The following is a 21,113-nucleotide window of genomic DNA, read 5'->3' on the forward strand; positions in this document are numbered from 1 at the left end:
AATTGAAACCTAGAGTTGTTAAAAGAATATAAGTGTAGATACTAATTTATACCTTCTTCTGTGACTGCTGCAAGATGGGTTAATATTAAGAAACTTATTCTTGTTGCTAATTTAATTATAAACCTGATTAGGTTTATGCTTCAGAGAAGAGGGTTTAGAGGGAAAGAGCGCATCATGCTTTGGCATGCCACTGAGTCCATAATCATGATCTCCATCAGCTCGTAGAATAATCTCAGGAAAAGTTCAGTTTCATACTGGCCATGATACTGTGGTGGTGATTAAGTTATTTCTGGGACTAACAATGCATGATCCCTGCCCCTTTCTAAAAAAGAAGCTGAGAGCTTCCTGGTCAGTCAGATAACTGTTGAAAATATAGCTTATCCTCTTTGTTCACACAAATCAAATTGAAATGACTTGCATGGTGACTTCTGTGAAAACTATCAACAGATTACAGGCATACTCCTTATTTAAAACAGGAGCATACTGCTGACCTCACTTTTCACAAATGACTTGGTCTCAGAGAAGGAAGACAAAGATCATATTTTTTGAAATGAGCAGATCTGCCAGCTCTTGCTTATGTTACAAAATTTGGCTTTGGAAACAGATGACTTGCATTGCCTGTTTTTTTCACGGCATCATTTCAAGATAACTCCAGAGGGTTATCATTGAAGAGGAGTTTTATCACTTATGTCATTCTTATATTTTCCTTTGCCATATATAAACAGATTCTGAATTTAATGGTTCCATTGTCTCTGGTTATCTCTAAACCATTTCCAGAAAACAGTGGCAAAAATTCTTCAGCTTATATTTCTGTTCCTGACATTAAAATGTTGTGTGTATGTGTAACTCGTGTTGCCATAGTTAGCCTGAAGAAACTATTATTCTTGTGGAAGTATTTGGCCAAGCCAGGCTATATTTCCAAGCATATTTACTAATTCTTATAGTGTACTTCAAGGCACTTGGGGGTAAAGAAAAAGAATAAGAATCTCAAGTAGTGGCAGTTCACCTAGACAGGCAGTTTGTGATATAGTGTACCTAAGGTTTAAATCTCAGATGGAGGTAGCCCTGAGACAAGGCTCTTCTGCTTTTGCAAGCTGTGCCAACAGACCACAGAATCCCAGGAATAGCAATCCCAGTTACTGCATGCTTATGAAGGAGACAACTGTGAAATTGGCGAACAGCTTGCAGAATAGTAGCAGCTAGACTAAAGAGAGTTGGCAACCCCAAAGCAGGGCAACTAGATGCACACTGTAGTGATGTGGTCTCAGTGGATGGTTGCCACTGTACTAGAAATGGGGTCCTTCTGGGCCTCTCCCTCTGTTGGATGGCTTCCTGTGAAAAGTCAAAAGGAACACAAAGGCAGTAATGAAAAATTTTCTACAGTAACAGCACAGAGCAAATGGGCTCTAACAGTCTACATATGTTACTTTGTCAAGGTTTGCAGCTCCCCACTCCCCACATTAGGGGGTTTTGAATACTGGACTGCCCTGTTGAGGCACATAGTATAACTAATGAGCTAACACTTGTTCCTAGCTTATAGGGAGCTGCATTGTAATTATGTCTGCTGTGGGGTTCTGAGCCTTTAAGGGAATAGGCAATACGGGTGTTTAGTTAGCAGTACAGGAGATTGAGTGAAATGTTGGTAGTTACCTCAGACTGCAGTTGTATTTCCTATGGAATCCAAAGTGCATGGCATTTTGCTGACATCAAATCTAACAGTCCTCTCGCCCTCTCTCCTTCAGTGCTGTAGACCAGGGGTTCCTACATGGTGCCCTTTTCTGATGCTCACCAACAGTTTTTAGAAAGTCATGAGGCCAGGTGGGATTTTTACAAAGCATGGCTTTTGATTGGCCAGTGAAGTATTGATTGGTTGTGTATATTATTAAAAGCATTGCTTTGGTAGAAACTACTTCCAAAGCATAAGGATCTTCACTGCGTGACTGAAGGTAAGCAGTAGCAGCCATTTTGTGGCTGGCTTCATCTCCTGCAGCAACGGTTATGTGACAGTCATATTGTTGCTATGCTCACCACACTGTGTCAGAATTGCAAATGTGCCCACAGGCTGAAAAAGGTAGGGAACCCCTGCTGTAGATACTTACTGCTTGCATCTGTCATGGTAGCTGGGTTGTTGAGGAAAGCACAGTAGGTACAAGGGCAAGGAGAATCAGTTGCTACAGTTCCAGGTTGAAGCATAAATGTTTCTTGGCACTTAAGTACTGAGAATAAGTGCCTGTAGGAGTTTGGAGCAGCACAGTGTTAGACAAGTGCTACACCAATGTTTCTTTTTTCCTTAGGCTGTTTGTGTTCATTGTTGTGCAAATTCCCCTTTTGATGAGGTTCCTATTAGGGGTGTGCACCAAATAAATAAATAAATATCTGGGAAATCTGGGTTTCAGGGTTCCCCCCAAAATCTGGGGTTCCTGAAATATTCTCTGATCCAGTTTGGCAAGATTAACAAATCCTGGATTTATCTGGCCATTATTCCCTATGGGGAAATCTCTTCAGAGGACTGGATGGGCATTTTTCATGAAAAATTCAGAAGATTTGCAGGGAACTTGCTCTCTCAACTGCCCATTAAAGTCCCCCACAAAACCAAAGTGCTCTCTGAACAAGCTGCCTTCTTTGTTTCCTGTTGTGGGAATATTTTTAAGGAGGTTCTCAGGGAGAAAGACACATAGCCAAGACAGCCATTGGCCAGAGGCATGCTCCCAAATGCAAGCTCAACCCAGAGGAAGCCCAACAGAAATAAACTGAAGCAAGGGAATGGAATCCCCCTAGAACCAAAGTGTGAAGCAAGGGGACCAACATCAAACCAGAGAATCATGTCAAAATAGAGAATTCTACCCAAACCAAACTGAAGCAAGGGACATTGTTGCAACTTAGGTCAACTGAACCAGTGTCAATCACAGAAGCTAGAGAGACAAAGAGAATTCCTGCATGATCACTCCTGCCTCCTCCCTCCCTCATGCCTCTGCCTCACTCCCACCACCTTTCTCTTGGAAAAGACGCAGGAAAAGACAGGGAAACAGCCAGCCGGTGTTCTAAGTCTGCACAGCCTGATGCTACAGCAATACAGCCTCATTCTGTCCAACAAACAATGAGTATTCTGGACGGGTTTATGTAGTGCTTTCAAGTGCTATGACTTATTGCAGACTTAGTTGATATCCTAAACTGCACTGGTATTTTAGGATGAGGTGAGAGGTGAAGGGCACTTGAGGTTTGCATGAGTCTCTATGGGATATTTGAGATATTATGCCACTGAAAAGGCTGGCATCTGTTGCGGTAGCATCAGCATGCCCAGGGCTGGAGATGCTTAGGAAGCTGACTAGGTCCTGTTCTGCCTGCACTTTGGTCCTGGTGCCACCACATTCTATACTGGTGCAGGAGTTATGCTTCAATAGGACTGGTATTAGGTATACTGGTGTAATTCCAAATTATTAGGACACAGGGCATAGTTGTCATCCTAAGCCTGTTAAAGATGGGCTTAGCAATGTACTGTTAGTTTTCTATAGGTACCTTCTTTCCATTTTAAACTGTAACTGTGATTTGCATCCTGGTATTCGATCATTAGACTTTTATTGAAGCTGACCACATTTAATTTGCCCTAAAACACATAGATTGCTGATGTATTGCAGCTGGAGATTTCTTTGAAGAGTAAACTTTCTCATGTAGTCCCTTCCATAATTGAAGCTTGCCTTGAATTTCAGGAGTACCCTTTTTGTGCGTTCCAGTGGCCTTGGCTTGTATAATTTATTAATTGAGTTAGCCATTGGCCGTGACAATATATCTGGACATGGCAAGATTTCTTAGGGACAAAGTACATATTATATTGAGTTCTGTATTATTCCACAGCCCTTAAAAAAACATACTAAAAGCATCATCAGACTATTGGTCTGAGCAAAGAAAGTATGGGCTAGGCTGTATAGGCAATCCTGATCATTTTAAAACTCAAAATAAAAGCCCATCAGCTGCTTTTCTCCTTTCCACAGTTGCAAAAGCAACTGGGAAGGGGTGCAGTTTGGAGCAAATAAACGGCAGGAAAGGAGAGATTAAACAGTTTGCCATTCTTCTCTTTGAAGCCTCTGGGGCTGCTTATCAATAAAAACAAAAAAGGAGAGGTACTATTATTTTCCCTCCTACCATTGACTCTTGAAAGTCACTATATTAACTCATTTACGGAGTTAGCAGCGACCTTGAGTTATTTTAAAAATACTGTCCCATGAATGGAATCTGGATCTGGAATCTCCCACCTATGAAAATCAGTGACTTCACCTGTATGATTTTGTCTGCTGCCTTAAAGTTCTTCTGGAAACAATATTACTACACTGTTCCTCAAATGGCCGATTTAAGGGCTGGATTTTTTTCTCACTAATTATTCTCTTCTGAGTAATCAGTGTGTCTTTTATAGTATAGCAAGATTCTAATTCTGCATTGCAAACCAGTGACATACTTCCTGGCAGATTTTCCCCTGTTGTGAATTATACACCCCATATTTATTAATGAATTATTTTATTTAACAAAATTTCTACCCTACCTTTCTACCCTCACAAGAGCCCTCAAGGCAGCTAACAAATTAAAACATACATAATAAAATCATATTTTAAAACCATTATTCCCCCCAAACCCCAACACATGTTTAAAACCAGAGCTAAAATACTTACAAAAAGGTAAAAGCAGCAATTAAAACATTGAATGGGAAGGAGGAATCCCTGAGGGAATGCCAAACAAAACAGAAAAGACTGGCGGAAGATGGCAACTGAAGGGGACAGACTCTTGCTGAGGAGACAATTCCAGATTTTGGTGCCACAGCTGAGAAGGCCATCTCCCAGATTGTCACCCACCTAATCGGGGAAGGCAGGAGCACTTGACCAGGGCCTCCAAAGATGAGTGTAGTGATTGGGTGGCAGGTTCATAAGGGAGTAGATGGTCTTTTGGAAAGTTATATAGTAGTAGGAGGGGTTATGCGTTTATCAGCATTCTACCATTATCTAGCTGAAAACTCTATTTGCCATAAAATCAAAATCATTTTGTGGAAAGTGTGGACTATAGAATCTATTTTATATAATTAGTCCAAATGTTTTAAAAACCTTACAAAAAAGCTAAATTACAGCAGTTTAAAATTTGTGCTTTAATCAAGAGGTATACTACTGCTTATGATTAATTTTTATGCCTCTGGTAAAGAATACCTACAATGTATCCTTTTTCTGAGTTTAAAAATATTGCAGAGGTCTTGCCCTCTCTACTTCAACAAAAATATATTGTATATTCATGAAGTTACGAGGTTTCAAAGTTTCTCTCTAAAATAGTAATTCAAGTAAGGGCAAGTTAAGGGGGCATACTTGTTAGGCATTGTTTTGGGAATATATTCCACCTGCTAAGTGAGTACCGAAGAGGTAGTCTGACTTACTGAAGCGTAACTGGATTAGCAGGGGAGAGAGGGAGTGTCCCGATAACTTTGCAGTCTTTGTATTTTGGGTTGCAGAAGAGCAAAAATAATCTGTGTGCTGAAAAATGTATATTAACCCACAGGTGGTACACTCTAAGTGGGTTTTTTTTAATGTCATGCAGGAGTGCAGTTGCTGTCTTCTTCAATATAAAAGAAAAAAATTAGAAAGACAAGAACATTCTAATGTTAAAAAAATCTCTGGTTTCATATGCATTGAATTTCTTTTAAGTTCATGCATGCTTCAAATTAAATTAATATCCACACCAAGTATGGTAGGGCCTGTGGCTCAACAGAAATGCCTCTGCTTCGCATGTAGATGGTTCCAGGTTCAATCCCTGGCATCTCCAGTCAAAGAACCTGGCAGTAAGCGATGAGAAAGACCTCTACTTGAGACCTAGGAGAGCTGCAGCCAGGCTGAGTACTGATCTTGATGGACCAATGCCTTGATTCAGTATAAGGCAGCTTTGTGTGTTCATGTAAACATTTTTTACACATTTTGCTCACTTACAACTTGGCTTCTGTGCTTTTTACATTTTTACTTGGCCTTTTAGCCTTAATCTTTATCCTCTGCAGAATGGGGCTAGCACTGAAGTTTGTCTTGTCTTTAAAAAGATATCCTTTTAAATTCTAAATCTTTTATTCTTACCTTACGCTGCATAGTATTATTTTGTTTAATCAAAAATATTAAACAAGAAAGTATTCAAGCATTATCAGAGCCTCATACTTGAACTATTCTGTATATTCCAAAGGTTTGTTTATTTAATTTAATCTGTCCTATGCATGTGAATATGGGGTCTATAGAGATTTGCCATTCTGTTATCTTGCTGTTATCTCAGCATACATCCATGACCATATGCTGCTAGAGACATGCTCATCTATCCCTTTTCCTGTTTCCCTCTCAGCATCCTTCGTCTATAAACTTTGTTGTACCTCTCCCATGACAGGCCATCATTCCTAATCCTTCTCTCTAATCCAAATGACAGCATGGAGGAGAAAATTGGGTGACCACTGTTCATGTAGAGAACCATCATAGTATGAGGATAGGAGTGTTAAATTAGAATCTAGGAAACCCAGTTCAAATCCTCATGCTGCTATGAAGCTTACTGGTTAATTTTGGGCCAGCCAGTAATAAAAGACTTTTTTGTTCTTGAAACTTTTCAAATAAATTAAAAAATTGATGTTGTGTTCAGTATATAGTAGCTTAAACTACCATCCTCTTCACTTACAAAACTGTATTCTTTTTTAAAGCCTGATATGTCGCATAACTCTTTTATAGGCCACAGAGCTGTGTATATTGGTGTACATGTTCCCTTTGGAAAGCAAGGCCGACGGCGTCACAGGCACCGTGGACATAAACATCATAGACGAAGAAAAGAAAAGGAAACTGATAGAGAAGATGGGCGAGAATCTCCATCCTATGGTAAGAATTTTTGTCATTTTGTAAACAAAATTTTACCTTACAGAAGGCAACACGGAGGGGAGGGAGGGAAAGTTACTGTTTCTCACTGCGGTTTTAGATAATAAAGTTGTGGGATTCTGTGGACACATTCCAGTAATGTAACTATATTTTAGATATGCAAGGCTTGTGTTGGTGGTCTGATTGGTATAATGTACAGCAAGCACAAGTGGGGGGGGGGATTTGTGAATTTCCAGCATTGTGCAGGGGATTGGACTAGATGACCCTAGAGGTCCCTTCCAACCCTATGATTCTATGATACTACATTACACTGACTGTATTTTTCTATTAAATCAGTTGGATAATTATTAGTTACTTCTCACTCCAATGTGTGAGATGTTGTTTTTATTAAAACCCTTTTATACCGTCTTTCTTCACAACTTTGCTAATTCATGGTACAGACTGAAGACTTTTAAATCAGCCCCATGTAAATAACTCTTTACAATTGTAGAATTTGAGTACCGTGGCCCCTTATAGACCAATAAGAGTTGCAGAGTGTAAGCTTTCAATAGTCAGAGCTCCTTTCTTCAGAAAGTTGTGGATTTTATGTAATGCCCAGTTGGACCCTTTGGAAGGTTCCCTGCCACCAGCTGGGAGGTTCTTGAATTTCTTAGACAGATTGCCCCAGGTCCGTCTGTATTTCACCCCTTGAACATGAGGCTACATGCAGGATCTACCCCCTTCTCAGGTTCACGTGGCAGTGTGTTTAAAGCAATGTGGGGAAGGTAGTCCAGCAAGTCTTTCAAAGCCAAAAGTACAAATTGTTCTGGTTTATTTCTGTGCACACATATAGCATTTATTGGGGGAATACAGAAAATAAAAGGAAAACACAGACTAACCATTTTTTCACTACATTTCACCTGTACCTTGAAAAATGGATCAGCCTTTCCCACAGCAAGCAGTCAGTCAAGCAAGCCTTTATTGGCATATATAAAATATAAAATTTTTAAATACAGAGACTCCATACAAAATGAGATTAAAATACAGATAGGAGCAGGGCAACAGTGCAGCAAAACCAGTACAGAATGTTACTGTACTTGTCAGGATCTCCCCGACAAGTAGCTGATCCAAGCCAGCGGGGGTGAAATACCCCTTTCCATGCCACTTTGCAGCAGCATGGAAAGGGGTATTTAAACCCCACGAACCATGAACCGGTTTGCGAACTGGGGCATGTTCGTGAAAGTTGGTGGTTCATGGTTCGTGAAACGGGACCAACCACAAACCACACTGTTTGTTTTTTTCTGGTTCGTATCCACCTCTACTCTTAGTCTTGGAAAGATACTGCTAAAATTTATGCACCCTCTTTCAGCTATCCAAATAGAATGCAACCAACTTCACATCATCCTATCTCAGTGGAAAGTTTTGTTGGAAAGGTCTTGGCTAATGGGTTGGTTATCAGTCAAGCTAAAATGAAAGAACACCACTGTCAGAATGTTTGCATCTAAGTGACTCGAAACTATATTTAGAAATCTTGATACTAGAACTAAAATGTTTTTGTCTTCCTCTTTCTTCTCAAGCTGTGATAGCATCCTCTTGCTTAAATTTATTTTATACCTATTAAGGCTTTGGAGTCCCTAAGAACGGGCTGCATGTAAGGCTTACTGAACAGAGATGATAGGAAAAGGCAGAACATGAAAATGTATATTACCTGTTTAGTCTCGTGGGATGAGTTTTAGTTTTCTTATATTTGCAGGCCTTACTCTGCTGATGTACAGGGTCTTTGTGTATTTTGTGGTAGCACAGAAGTCTAGATGCTGAGGCCTTTATTATACATATCTTCTGTGAAGCCCATGAAAAGGATTTTCTTTTAACTAGTTTAACCAGTCACTATATAACCAAAGCTCTATTCAGATTAGTATGACACCTAATTTAGCATGCAGGTACTATTGACCTGCAGTATAGAATTTATTTTTCTGTACAAGAAGCAATTCAGTTTCTTAAAATTAAGTCATTTTTAAATCAAATTGATTTGTTCAGATATCCTGATAACTGATTAATAGGTTTCAGGAGACAGAGGATAAATTGGGGACTGAAGCAGTTTTTTTCAGATGTTAATTTTATTTCATTACTTTCTTATGAGTTGCTTTCCAGTATGGGTAGTTGTAGTTTTGTGGATGTCAGTGTGGCAGCATGGGAAAAAAATTGATTATTTGAACTTTTTAAGTAACAAATATCTCTCAAATTTTGGAACATCCATCCAGACACACCATCCCAGAGGGTACATTTTATCTTGGGTACTGAGGACGACGATGAAGAACACATTCCCCATGATCTATTCACAGAAATGGATGAACTTTGTTTTAGAGAAGGGGAGGAATATGAATGGAAAGAAACTGCCAGGTAACTTTTGGGTAGCTTGTATTTTTAATGTTTTTATACACTGAAAAGAAACTTTGTTATCCACTAAGAAAAATGAACATCTGAAGAATATGTTGAAGGGTCATTTAGTATTTCTGTAGCTCAGTGCTAATAAGCAGATCTGCTCTAGTTCTGTAAACAGCGATAGAAGTAGTCATACTATTATTTTTTACTTTATGTAACCGTAATAGGAGAAATTAACGTTGTGGTTCAAAAAACAGAAAACCTTTTTTTAAATAATAGGAGAAACAAAATGATCAGAGCAAAGTGGTATTCTGAAAAATAGTTACCAATGCTTGTATGAAAGTAGCTGTGTATGTAAACAGCATTGTGCCAAAAAATTACTTACTGTGTATGTACATTGCCTGTCATTGTTTCAGATGGCTGAAATTTGAAGAAGATGTCGAAGATGGTGGTGATAGATGGAGCAAACCCTACGTGGCTACTCTCTCTCTCCACAGTCTCTTTGAACTGAGGAGCTGTATTCTAAATGGGACAGTCATGCTGGACATGAGAGCCAGTACACTCGATGAAATAGCAGGTTGCATCAAATTTACTTTAGATTTTTTAAAAAATACATTATTCTGACAAACCTAATTATAGTTATTCATTATTTTATATAAGAATAAAAAATGCTAAAAGGAGCAAAATGTTCATATTGATATCCTTGACAAAGTTTTCCATCTCATTTCAGGACTTTGTTCTGCAGACTTTATTCCAGTGTGGAGATCTGATGACTTAATTGTTTTTGTCATTACTAGAGGTTGTGGGTGCTACAAAGTTGTACTTGGTATGATGACAGCAGCTGTAGCATAGTGGTTAAGTGGTTGGGTTGCAAGCTGGCCCTCTGTTGGTTTGAATCCCCCTACTGCCATGAGCTCAGTAGGTGGCCTTGGGTAAGCCACTCCTCTCAGCTCCCCAGCTGTATTGTGGGGATAATAATAATGCTGACTTTGTTCACCACTCTGAGTGGGGAAACTAATCTGTCTAGAAGAGTGGCATATAAGTGTAGTTATTATTGTTTTCTGTAATCTTCTCAAGTCTCTAACAGCTATGGTAAAAAAGGGAACAAAAGCAAATAACATTAAGTTAAATTTTATATTTAATCACAGGCTGGGGCCCTCATAATGTATGGACTATTTTTTCTGATATGAACTCATATGTCAGCTGCATTCCTCCTGGAAAGATCTGTTCATTGCCCTGTCCCTCACAAATTTAGGCTGGTATTGGTTTTTTCTTTGACTTTTTCAGCAATACTACAACTTTCTGAAATGGCCTTTCAGTTGAGGTGAGAAGTCTGTCTGATCTGGCAGCTTTTAGAGAGCTTTTAAGAACTTTTTACTCAATGGGGCATTTACTTAATCTTTGGCTAATTTTTGCAATTCAGATAAGTAAATTTTATCTGAATTGCAAAAAAGGAAATAAATCAAGGCTTAATAAAGGTATGTTGTATTGTCACCAAACATATGGGCGTGTGGGAATAACAACAACAACAACATTTGATTTATATACTGCCCTTCAGGACAACTTAACACCCACTCAAAGTGGTTTACAAAGTATGCTATTATTGTCCCCACAACAATCGCCCTGTGAGGTGGGTAGGGCTGAGAGAGCGCCAGAGAGCTGTGACTTGACCCAAGGTCACCCAACTGGCTTCAAGTGGAGGAGTGGGGAATCAAACCTGGTTCTCCAGATAAGAGTCCCATTGCTCTTAACCACTACATCAAACTAAGATTCATTTTGACTCAAGATTGCAAAAATCTTCAGAAAAGCTATGGGTATCAATAGATTTACCTTCATATTAGAGGAAATAATTCCATTTTAGTTCAGAGTTTGAGGAGAGCAAATGAAATTATAAACCCACTTATTAGATGTACATTTCTTGTTTGGAGATCCTAGAGAGAAAAATTAACCCCAACTATATCTCCCCTACTTTTCTTAGATCACTCACTTTTTTGCAATTCAGATAATTATCAGCAATACTGAAACTGGGAATCTTGTTGTTTGTATAGGGTATTTTTTCTTCTGATTAACCTTAGTAACCAAAATTCCAGAGAAGCTATAAAATAAAATATTTTTATGTCATTATAAACTGGATTCGAATGCATCAAATTAGACATCGCATTACATACCCTATAATATTACAGTAATTTAAATGTCCTTTAACTGGTTCTTAATTTTTAATCCAGCCTAGTTCATACTAAAAGGCTGGTTTCAAGTATTTATGAATACAGGACAATATGAGTGCATTACATCATGTGTGTGAAAGGAAATTGGGACTGGAAATAAAAGTTTCTATTTGGGACGTAGTTTGGAAGATGGCCGCTCAATCAGTTTCAGCTAGGTTAAGTGAAAATTCTTTGAAGTTGTTATATAGATGGTATTTTACACCAGTGTGAAAAAAACAGTGCTGCACTGCTTCACTGGATGCCCTTCCCTCTGGAATAGGATTGCAATGTTGCAGGGGCTTCTGGGACAGTCTTTCATTTCCTGTTGGAGGGGCACCCAGGGAAATAGCAGAGAGCTGCTCTTCTATACTTGATTTATCCCTGCTAAAAGAGCTTAAAGGAATACAAGGGAATTGTGCTCTGGTCTATCCTTGGGATGTATGTGCGCATATGAGCAACATGCAGTCCTTGAAGTCATTTTGCCAAGGGACCTCCAAAACCACTGTTGGATGATTGGCTGGTAACAGTTTTGCTTGAGAGGTTCAGATGTCAGAAAGAGTGTATCTTTTTGGAAATAACCATATTTATTTAGAAATGTAGATATTACTGCTATAGAATTCAAAATTGTAGATTGCCTTTGGTGATTGTTAAATTATTGGTTTTGCTCATAAGAAAGCAGGTGTATATATTTTACATATTGAGACATTTGTATGTCTAAGACCGTGGAGGCACCCCCCTTTGCTGTGGCCTTGTCTCTACCTCTGTAGCGTGGCGCACTTCCCCACTGCTGCCGTGGCAGGAAAGCCACATACCAGGCTGCAATGCCGCACCTCCGCTGCAGCCCCTCAGAAGCCTGATGCAGGCAGCAGGGAGTCCTGGCACTGCCGTACCAAGGCCCCACAGCAGCCACAACCAATGACGTCTTGGGGTGTGCAGTGCCAGAAAAATTTAGGTTTCCCACTTCGGTATTTCTGAAGCAGGAAAAAGTTTAGGAAACAAGAGATTTCTGAAGCAGCAAGCTGCTTTGGAAATTGCTAATCAAGCTGCTTCAGTATGATTTGGAAAGATTCGGCCATTATTTTCAATGGGGATGCTGCTCCTGGCTTTCTGGGGGCCTGGGAGGGCCATTTTCTTTCTGAATCCTATCAATGTTGGTGGGGGCCTTCTTCTAACTCTCCTCTAATGACCCAAGTTTCATAACTATTGGACTGCCCCTCCTGCTGCTGCTGGGTTTCAACAGCTGGAGGGGGGGAGCCGCAGCAGCAGGCCCCTGGCCAGTGCAAGCTCCTGCCTCAGACACCTGGGTGGAGGTGGCACTCAGGCAGCTGCCTCAGCAAAGAGGGCCTTGCGAACCCTCTTGCTGTCACCAGAAGCCAGGCTGATGAAGGGCAGCAGCGCTAGGGAGGTCCTCCTCCACTCAGGTGGGGGGATAGCTGCAGCACTCCCCCTCCACTCCACCCCTCTAGTTTTAACCCTGACCTTCCCCCCACACCGGGGCCCCTCTCAGGTTTCCTATTGCTCATTCTTATTCCCCCTGAAACCTACACTAACTACCAACTGTTAACTTTTTTAAACACCCTCCCCTCAAGCACCTAGCTAGAAGGTAGAGTTTGTTTCAAAACCTACCTACCTACTCTAGAACTTTGCGTTTTGTGGCTCTGTTCCTGGAGATGGTCAAAGAAATCTCTTTTTAAAAAGGCTCTATTTAGTTTTGTGTACCTACACTAGCAAACAGCTGAATTCCTCTTCAGGAATCAAGCTGGCCCTAAACCCCAATATACAGTTAAGCCTATAACAAAAAATGTGCCTGGTCTGTTTCCAAGGATGCAAGAGGTGGGCAGGAAAGCCCTAGTTAAGTATGTACTAATGGGCAGCCTATTTATGAATATAATTTTACCAGAACCTGAACTCTCACTAAATCTTTTCCTACACAAGCCTATTAAACAGGGAAAATTAGCAATTGGTCCCTAACAGTTTAGTTTAGAGGGCAAATGTACAATGACACAGGCCTACAACTAGCCTACCTTATAAAAATACTATTTAGAACTAAGTAAGAACACTCTCGGAAATCCAAAGAACGCTACTAAAACACTACTATACCTACAAACACCACCCCCAACCAACAAAACAACAATGAACAACAACACCAAACTGTAAACACCAATTGTAAACAACACTAACTCTAAACACCAAGTTTTCTCCAAAGTCCAAACTCTGACTTCAAAATCAGCCAACAGCCCCCTAACAAGAACTTCAAAGCAACAGCCCCCCAACAAGAACTTCAAAACCAGCCCACAGTCCCCCAACAAGAACTTCAAAACCAGCCCACAGCCCCCCAACAAGAACTTCAAAACTAGCCCGCCCAAAGACAACTCATCAACCCCCCCAAAGAGAAACAGGAACAATCAGCAAAGCAAGCAAAGTAAATGGCAAAGATCCCCCCCCCGACATGCGGGACCAGAACCCCTGCCAAACAACCTGGAGACACAGAAAACTTAAAAAAGCACAGATACTCAAAACCTACCAGTCTCCAGCTGCAGGCCCAGTCAGGTCCAGAAACACAGGTCCAGTGGTGAGTCACCAGAATCCATGCAGTCATGTCAGTCCAGATGCAGGCAGGCAGGCCAGCCAAGAGTCCCAGACCACCACAGAGATAGAGAATCCAGCAGGAAGTCTCAATCTCTCTCTCTAGGCCAGGGGAAAATGGCAACTGACCAAAAGCCAAGCCTCCAATTTAATTCCCTGCAGCATTTAAAAAAAGACACTCTTCTTCCAGAGAATCCCCATTGACTGGAAGGAGAAAAGCTGCAGGGATTGGACACTCCTAACTCCTCCTCCCTTCTCTGATCCCCTTCCCTCCTCCCCCTGGTACTGTTCACCCCTCCTTCCCCCTCCCATCAAATAAATTCAGCTGGGAATCTCCTGAAAGCAGCACTTTTCTTTCTGTTTCTGCACTTTTCTTTCTGCAAGAATACTTCTGCTTTCAAGCTTCCTGCCTTTTTTTACCAGAGGGGAGGGGGAAGAAGGAGGTAGTGAATCAATCTCTCCTCTTCCCCCTCCCCTCTGGTAAAAAAAGAAAAGGCAAGAAGCTTGAAATCAGAAGCACTTTGCTGGCTGTTTGCAAATGCAAATGCAAATGCAAATGCAAACAGCCTGCAAAGTAATGCTGGCTGTTCCTGAAGCTTTCCAAAGCAACCCAAATTGCTTTGGAAAGCTTTGCTTCAACATTTCCTAATTGGGTCAGATTCGGGTCAGATTCGGGTATTAGGGTTAGCCTTTTATATCTTAGGATGTGTAAACAAATACAGATTCTAAAATAAAGCTCATCTAAACAATATTTAATTCATTCAAATTATGATGTGAAGACAATAAATAATTAATATTTCATCATCATATGCCCTTATGTTGTATACATGTATATTACAATAAGATGGATCATAAAGGAAAGTACCTGGATCCCCCTTGTGGCAAATTTGCCCCCTTGTAGCAAATTAAGGCTGCAGTCTTATATAGGTCTGCCTCCTTAAGCTCTGTTTGCTTCAGTGGTATTTCAACTGCTTATTTCTTCAGGATTGTAGTTCAAACAGGTCTTGGATTGCTTTATATATTGCCTTTTCTGTTTTCATATCATATTTTTCGGTCTGCCATGGTGGGCACAGGGGGCAGCGGCAACAGTAGTCACTGCTGCAGCACTGACATGTAGTTGGGATGTTAGTAGTAAGTTGGGGTGTGCAAGAAAAAAAATCAGATTTCCCGCTTTAGAATTTCCAAAGCAAGGAAAAAAGTCAGAAATAGTCAATTTCCGAAGTGGCAAGCCAATTCGGAAATTGCTTATTGACCGGCTTCAATATGCTCCGTAAAGATTCGGAGAACACCAGAAAGCTTTTAAACTTCCAGCCCAGCTGCCCATTACTTCACCCGGTGGAGGGGATTCCCTCCTCCCCCTTCTGGTGAGGGGGAGGAGGGGATTCCCTCCTCCCCCTCCCAATGGGTGAAATAACTGGCGGGACAGGAAGTTTAAATACACTTTTCTAGCCCCTTGCAAGTGGCTAGAAAATTGTAGGTTTACAGTCCTACTTCCGCTCACTTGGCCTGCTGCTGGAATGGCCAGGGAATTTCCTGGCCCCTTCTGCAGCCGCACCACAGAGTGCTCTCTTTGCCTGCTGCACAGATCCCTGAAAAGCAGCTGATCCAGGAGTTGAAAGGCCCCTTTCCCTGATGCTGGGAAGCAGAAGGGAAAGGGGTATTTCACCTCGGCAGGCTTGGATCAGCTGCTTGTCGGGATATTCCCAACACGCAGCTGATCCAGGGGTTTAAACGCCCCTTTCCATGCTACTACGCAGTGGCATGGAAAGAGGTTTTTAAACCCTTTGACCCAAAGCTTCCCGAAGCTATACAAATCACTTTGGGAATCTTTGATTCCGGTTTTCCGAAACGGTCCCAGAACACTGGGGCCATTTCAGAAATCCCGAATTTTTTTGAATCGGGTCCGACTCGGGTATTTTTCCTGAATCAGAAACCCGAATCGCACACCCCTAGTAGTTAAGTATGGGCATAAGTGGTACATTTACATTTCTTCTGGGACTCTGAAACCTGCTGCTGTGGACTTGGAAGTGGATTTCCAAATGTAAGGCTTAGTGTGATTTTTACAGTTCTGGAATTATTGCATATTCTGTGTTATATAATTATGATATTGCAATTGAAGAGAATTAGATTGTGGCAAAAGTCTACAGCGTGTTAGTAATTTTTATTAAAGTCTGACATCTAAGGCAAGGGTAATTTTCGCAGTTCATCATTTACCAAAGATCGGTTGGTAGGATGGTTGTGAAGGTGGAATTCCTCTTAAATGAACAGGTGGGAGTACTGAGAAAATAATATAAATGTCTCATTGAATTTTTCTTTGTCTTTGGTAGATATGGTGTTGGATAACATGATAGCTTCTGGTCAACTGGATGAATCTACAAGAGAAAGTGTCAGAGAAGCACTTCTGAAGAGGCACCATCATCAAAATGAAAAAAAATTCAGTAATCGGATCCCGCTTGTACGGTCATTTGCAGATATAGGCAAGAAACATTCTGACCCTCTCTTGCTTGAAAGAAATGGTGAGATAAGTTGTGGCATCCAGTTTACTTTAACTTTTAACAAATGCAATGCAGAGATGTGAGAAAAGTCAGCAACATGTATAGAGGAAAAGTTAAAAAATTTTGACGTATAAGAAGAAACTGGGTAAAAAGTTATTTGCAGTAAGCTGCAAGAATAGAATAGAACCATTCTTAATTTAGTTCGCTTCATAATTTTATGCTATCCTGTTGCTTTAGCAAAAGAGGCATGTAATGCCAAGGGTGTGGATATTCTGTGATACCTCTGTTTTCTGGACCTTCCCCTTGTCAATATGATAAAATTTAGTAACGCCATATATAAAAGAAATTTTTACTTTTTAACGGAGTAATCGTAAATTTATTTGGTGAGAAAAATTATATTACTTTTGATTGCAAGAATTTTTTTCTTTTTTTTAGTGGCATACTTCATGTGTGTTTGTGAATGTCACATAAAAACGTCCATGTTGGATACTGTTAGCGTTTTTGCTCACCTAATTCTCCCTCTTATTACAGTTTCTCTCCCATATGGCTTTTGTCCGTGCAGGTCCCATGATTCCCCAGCATAGCCTTTTTAGTGGTCAAAGGGGACTCCTCCTCCCTTTTCACCAATGGAAAAGCTAGTTGGATGCAATCCTATATGTGCTGTTACTGTTTGAGCAAACATTATTTTATAGCAGGAGTATAATGTCATGATAGGGTATCCTGACAGTATGTTCTTTATTTACTAAATTTCCCCTACTTTGGTATGGCTTCTGAAGCATAGGCCATTGTTGCTGATCACGTTATTTCAGGTAATCAGTGTGTGATTCATGTTATATTTCTGTTTTCTGTGTTTTCTATTCTGTTCATCACTTCTGTGTTTGGCTTCTCAGGTATGTACTTCAATCATTAGTGGCTGGGTTTATTACGACCCCCCCCCCCCCGCCCCCAATTTTATTGAGAAAAAGATAGAAATAATGGTGGTATCTGTGTTAACATTGTGAAATATTCAAACCTTAGTGAAATAGAAACATTTAGAACATCAGTAAAATACATTAAATATTTTATTGGTTGGTTTTATTTGAAAATTGTATAGTGTACTTTATTCTGAATTGAGCAAGACTCAACAATGTTACATAGTAGTAAATGCAAGCATGTAGCCTTCTTTGTCTCCAGGCCCTGATCTAAGTTTTTTGTTTGGAACTCTGGCATCTACTTTGGGGAACAAAAATAAAGGCTAATGTTTAGTTGATATTCTAGGTCAAGTGATGGCCCTCTCCTGCCCCCTCCCTCTTTATGTACTTTGAACTTCATATACTATTGCTACTACATTAAAAAAACTTCTCAAAGGTGCTTAACATGATGTTTTGCTTAGTTGTTTCTTGACCTTAAAGCCTTCACTGGTAACATCCTTTTATTCCTTTCTCTTTTATTTTGTAGAAAATATGTGTAAATATACGCTGACTTTTTTGAACATCAGAATTCTGTTAAGCTGTCATATTTTGCTTATCTCACCTATGACTGTGTGACTTGCCTTTAGAGTTTATGATTTTAGAGCTATTGAATATAAAATGTACAACTTCTATCTTCCTGCTGAAAATTATCATTTGTTTTTGTCTCAGGGGAAGGCCTTTCAGCCTCCCGACACTCTTTACGAGCAGGTCTCTCTGCCTCAAATATTTCCCTGAGAGGAGAGAATCGCTTGTCCCTTCTTCTCAATTACCTTCTTCCTGGAACTCCAGCAACTTCAAGGAGCACAACTCCTTTACCTACCCCACAATGCACTCCACCCTCCAGTCCTAGGTGTGGCCACAAGGGAACCACAAATGTACAGCCAAGTGAGCTTCAGTGTGCTGAACTCCTAGTGTCTCCTGCTAATGATGATATCCCCAAAGTAGTAATTCATCCACCTGAGGAGGATTTAGAAGCTCAGGAAAGCAAGGAGAAGACGTCCGAGGATAATAGTGACGTTACACCAGGCAACTATTTGAACTCAGATTGTCCATGCGTGGTGCTTTCTGCAGCTGAATCACTTGCACTGCAAAGTTTATCACACAGCTTCAGCAATCATGACTTGTATACAAATGTTTGCATGCTTCATTTATTCATTTATGATATTTTCATGGAAAACTTTATTCAGTGTTTTGAATTTGATGACAGCTGACACTGAAATATTAACACAAACATTAACATGTTCAAAGCAGTGACGTATTTGAATATAATACCTTTTGTTTCCTTACTAAAAGGAAATTAAGCAAGTTTCAAATATAAACTTAAAATTCAGATACCAAATGGTGGCCTTTTCTTTTTAAACCTTATTTTCCATGAGTATATGAGGTATACTTTTGCACCAGAAGATACCCTGTGCTTTGCAATTACCTCCCTATCCTGTTCCCTAAATCAAGATTCCAGCTTTAGGAAAGAATTGGCCAGTTCTGCCTCATTTAATTTGTATAACTATCCCTTTAGTTATTGTTTCTGTTTGAAGTTATTTACAGACCATACAAATCACCGAATATTAGATCTTTAAAAAATGACACCAAGTCAATGCAATACAAAGTCATAGCAAACTTAAAAATAATCACACAGAAGAAGAATCTTGATAGAAACTTGGAGAGTTGTCCCTCCCTCCCCACCCACCAATTATTGTCAGTTAAAGACCTTTGACAGCAGCAAGGCTCACCTTTGATTATCTTCTGTAGCCGCATCAGATGGCTTTGATACAAATCTATCAGCATTGTAAGACAGAGAGGCTTGTGGAGCAACTGAAAAAGTACTTACGTGAATCGGATGGGGCTTTTCACTAGCTTGCTTCTGAAAATCCATTGTTTCTAGCTTTTTAGCCAATGCAGTATTTTACCTGTGCTGTGTGGAGGCAAGGCTGCTTTGAGAATACAGCATCAGGCAGTTTTGTCTCTCTTCCTCTTTGTCCCTTCCTGCATGGTAGCCCATGGCTATATGTGTTGTATAGCTTTTCAAATTGCCAGATGTGGTTATGTCAGCTGCCCTCAGCAGCCTAGAAAGACTGGCTGTGCGCAGACATAGCTGTGGAACTGGAAAAGTGCATTAGACCATTTAAGTGCCTCAAATAGCAGTGCCTCAGAGCAAAGAAAAAGAATGGAGCAGCTTGGTACTGTTTTATCACCCCCTGATGAGGCATCTTGAGTATATGCAGAGTGATTCGATTATTACATACGAAACATTTTGATTACTCTTCCTGTTCTTTTCTTAAAACACATTTGATAGCTATCTTCTCTTACAAGAAAAATTTTCAGGTCATATTATGACTTGATTTTTGGGACCATGTTCTATACAACTCTGAAAGAGAGAAGCAGAGAGAAACAATATAGTTTGTTACATACAAGCTGCATTTGTACAAGTTTAGTTGCATTTAAAATAGCAGCTAAGAGGTGTTTTTCTGATTGGCTACAAAACCAGGCTTATATGCATTCTGTGCTGTAAGGTGCCTCAGGCAGGGGACTGGTATTAAGGCTAAAAGATGGGTGTGAAATTCAAACAAATACAGTGAAATTCTGCACTAAAAGAGGTAAAATTCTACAATCTATATACATTCTTTTGCATAATTCTACTTGTGGCATGGCAGTCTAACGGAAGGTCCCAAACAGTGGATTCCACGCATGTGTGATTAGCAGTGTAGTCCTAAGATCACTTACCTGGGAGTAAGTCCCATAGAATAGATCTGAGTGAACCGCTTAGAATGAAACAGCTGATAATTTAAACTCTGTTCTAACTGCACAGAAGCTCTTTGTGGAAAATCAGCTTTGTGGAAAGGCATAGGTAGGCCAATGTTTTAATAAACTCTGAATCCTGTCTTTCTAGTAAGAAAGGTAAGATGCTTTAAAAGTAAAAGCTGAGGTTCTCAGGATGCTGAATTTTGTGCCTATTATTTTTTGTCAGTGGTATGGAGGTGCGGAATTCACACAATCCTGTTAGTGCCTTCTCCATATTGTAGCTGGATAGTAAAAATGAGAGTTCCAAGGTATTGGCTTGATCATTATGACGGTGGTCTGAAGTGCTGGAGGAGCAAAAACTAGATCAAAACAGTGTAAGCAAAAAGCAGTTTGGCTTGAATCTATTGCGGGAATGTTTGGAAAAGGAAGGATGTAAAATGTAAAATGCCTTGCTTATTGGTGTTTCACAAATGACTCATGAAAGTGGTTGATTCGCTGCTCGAAGTTTATGAATCAATGAGCTAAGAGAATAAAAGGAAAGGAAAAGGAAAGAAAGCAACTGAAACAAATGTGACAAAGATCACAGATCAGTCTGTCAAAAATACATTGCATTGCAGTCCTGATTGGAATTGGGACCATGCAGGAAGAAGAATAGATTTAACTCTTCAGCTTCTGCTATGTGTTGTAAATCAGAAACATGCTCCCAGCAATGGTTAGCGTTTTAAAGGGGGAAAAAATTCTGTTTCCTGTAACAAATTAGTAACTGTGCGGGGAGCCTAGGTTTTTATTAATGAAAGAGAGTGTGGAGAACTTAAATCCTTTCTCCCCTCCCTGATCAAACCCAGTTTGAATTGGGGCTGTGTGTTCAATTTGCCTTTCGCAGACAGAGATCTATTTTTCTTTCTCACAGCGGTC

The 21,113-nt window shown here is 40.1% G+C and overlaps 1 protein-coding gene across 1 annotated transcript in view; it reads left to right on the plus strand.

The window, feature by feature from the left end:
• The window catches only part of SLC4A7 (solute carrier family 4 member 7), a 102,478-nt gene that overhangs the window by 41,558 nt on the left and 39,807 nt on the right, over positions 1-21,113 (plus strand). Inside the window, exons 3-7 of the mRNA XM_054990810.1 lie at positions 6,723-6,866; positions 9,104-9,242; positions 9,641-9,801; positions 16,342-16,530; positions 18,129-18,485. Coding sequence (XP_054846785.1) covers positions 6,723-6,866; positions 9,104-9,242; positions 9,641-9,801; positions 16,342-16,530; positions 18,129-18,485 — 990 coding nt within the window. The remainder of the gene's footprint in view (positions 1-6,722; positions 6,867-9,103; positions 9,243-9,640; positions 9,802-16,341; positions 16,531-18,128; positions 18,486-21,113) is intronic.

The sequence above is a fragment of the Eublepharis macularius genome, chromosome 11 (genome assembly GCF_028583425.1).
Source record: "Eublepharis macularius isolate TG4126 chromosome 11, MPM_Emac_v1.0, whole genome shotgun sequence".
Lineage (NCBI taxonomy): Eukaryota > Metazoa > Chordata > Lepidosauria > Squamata > Eublepharidae > Eublepharis > Eublepharis macularius.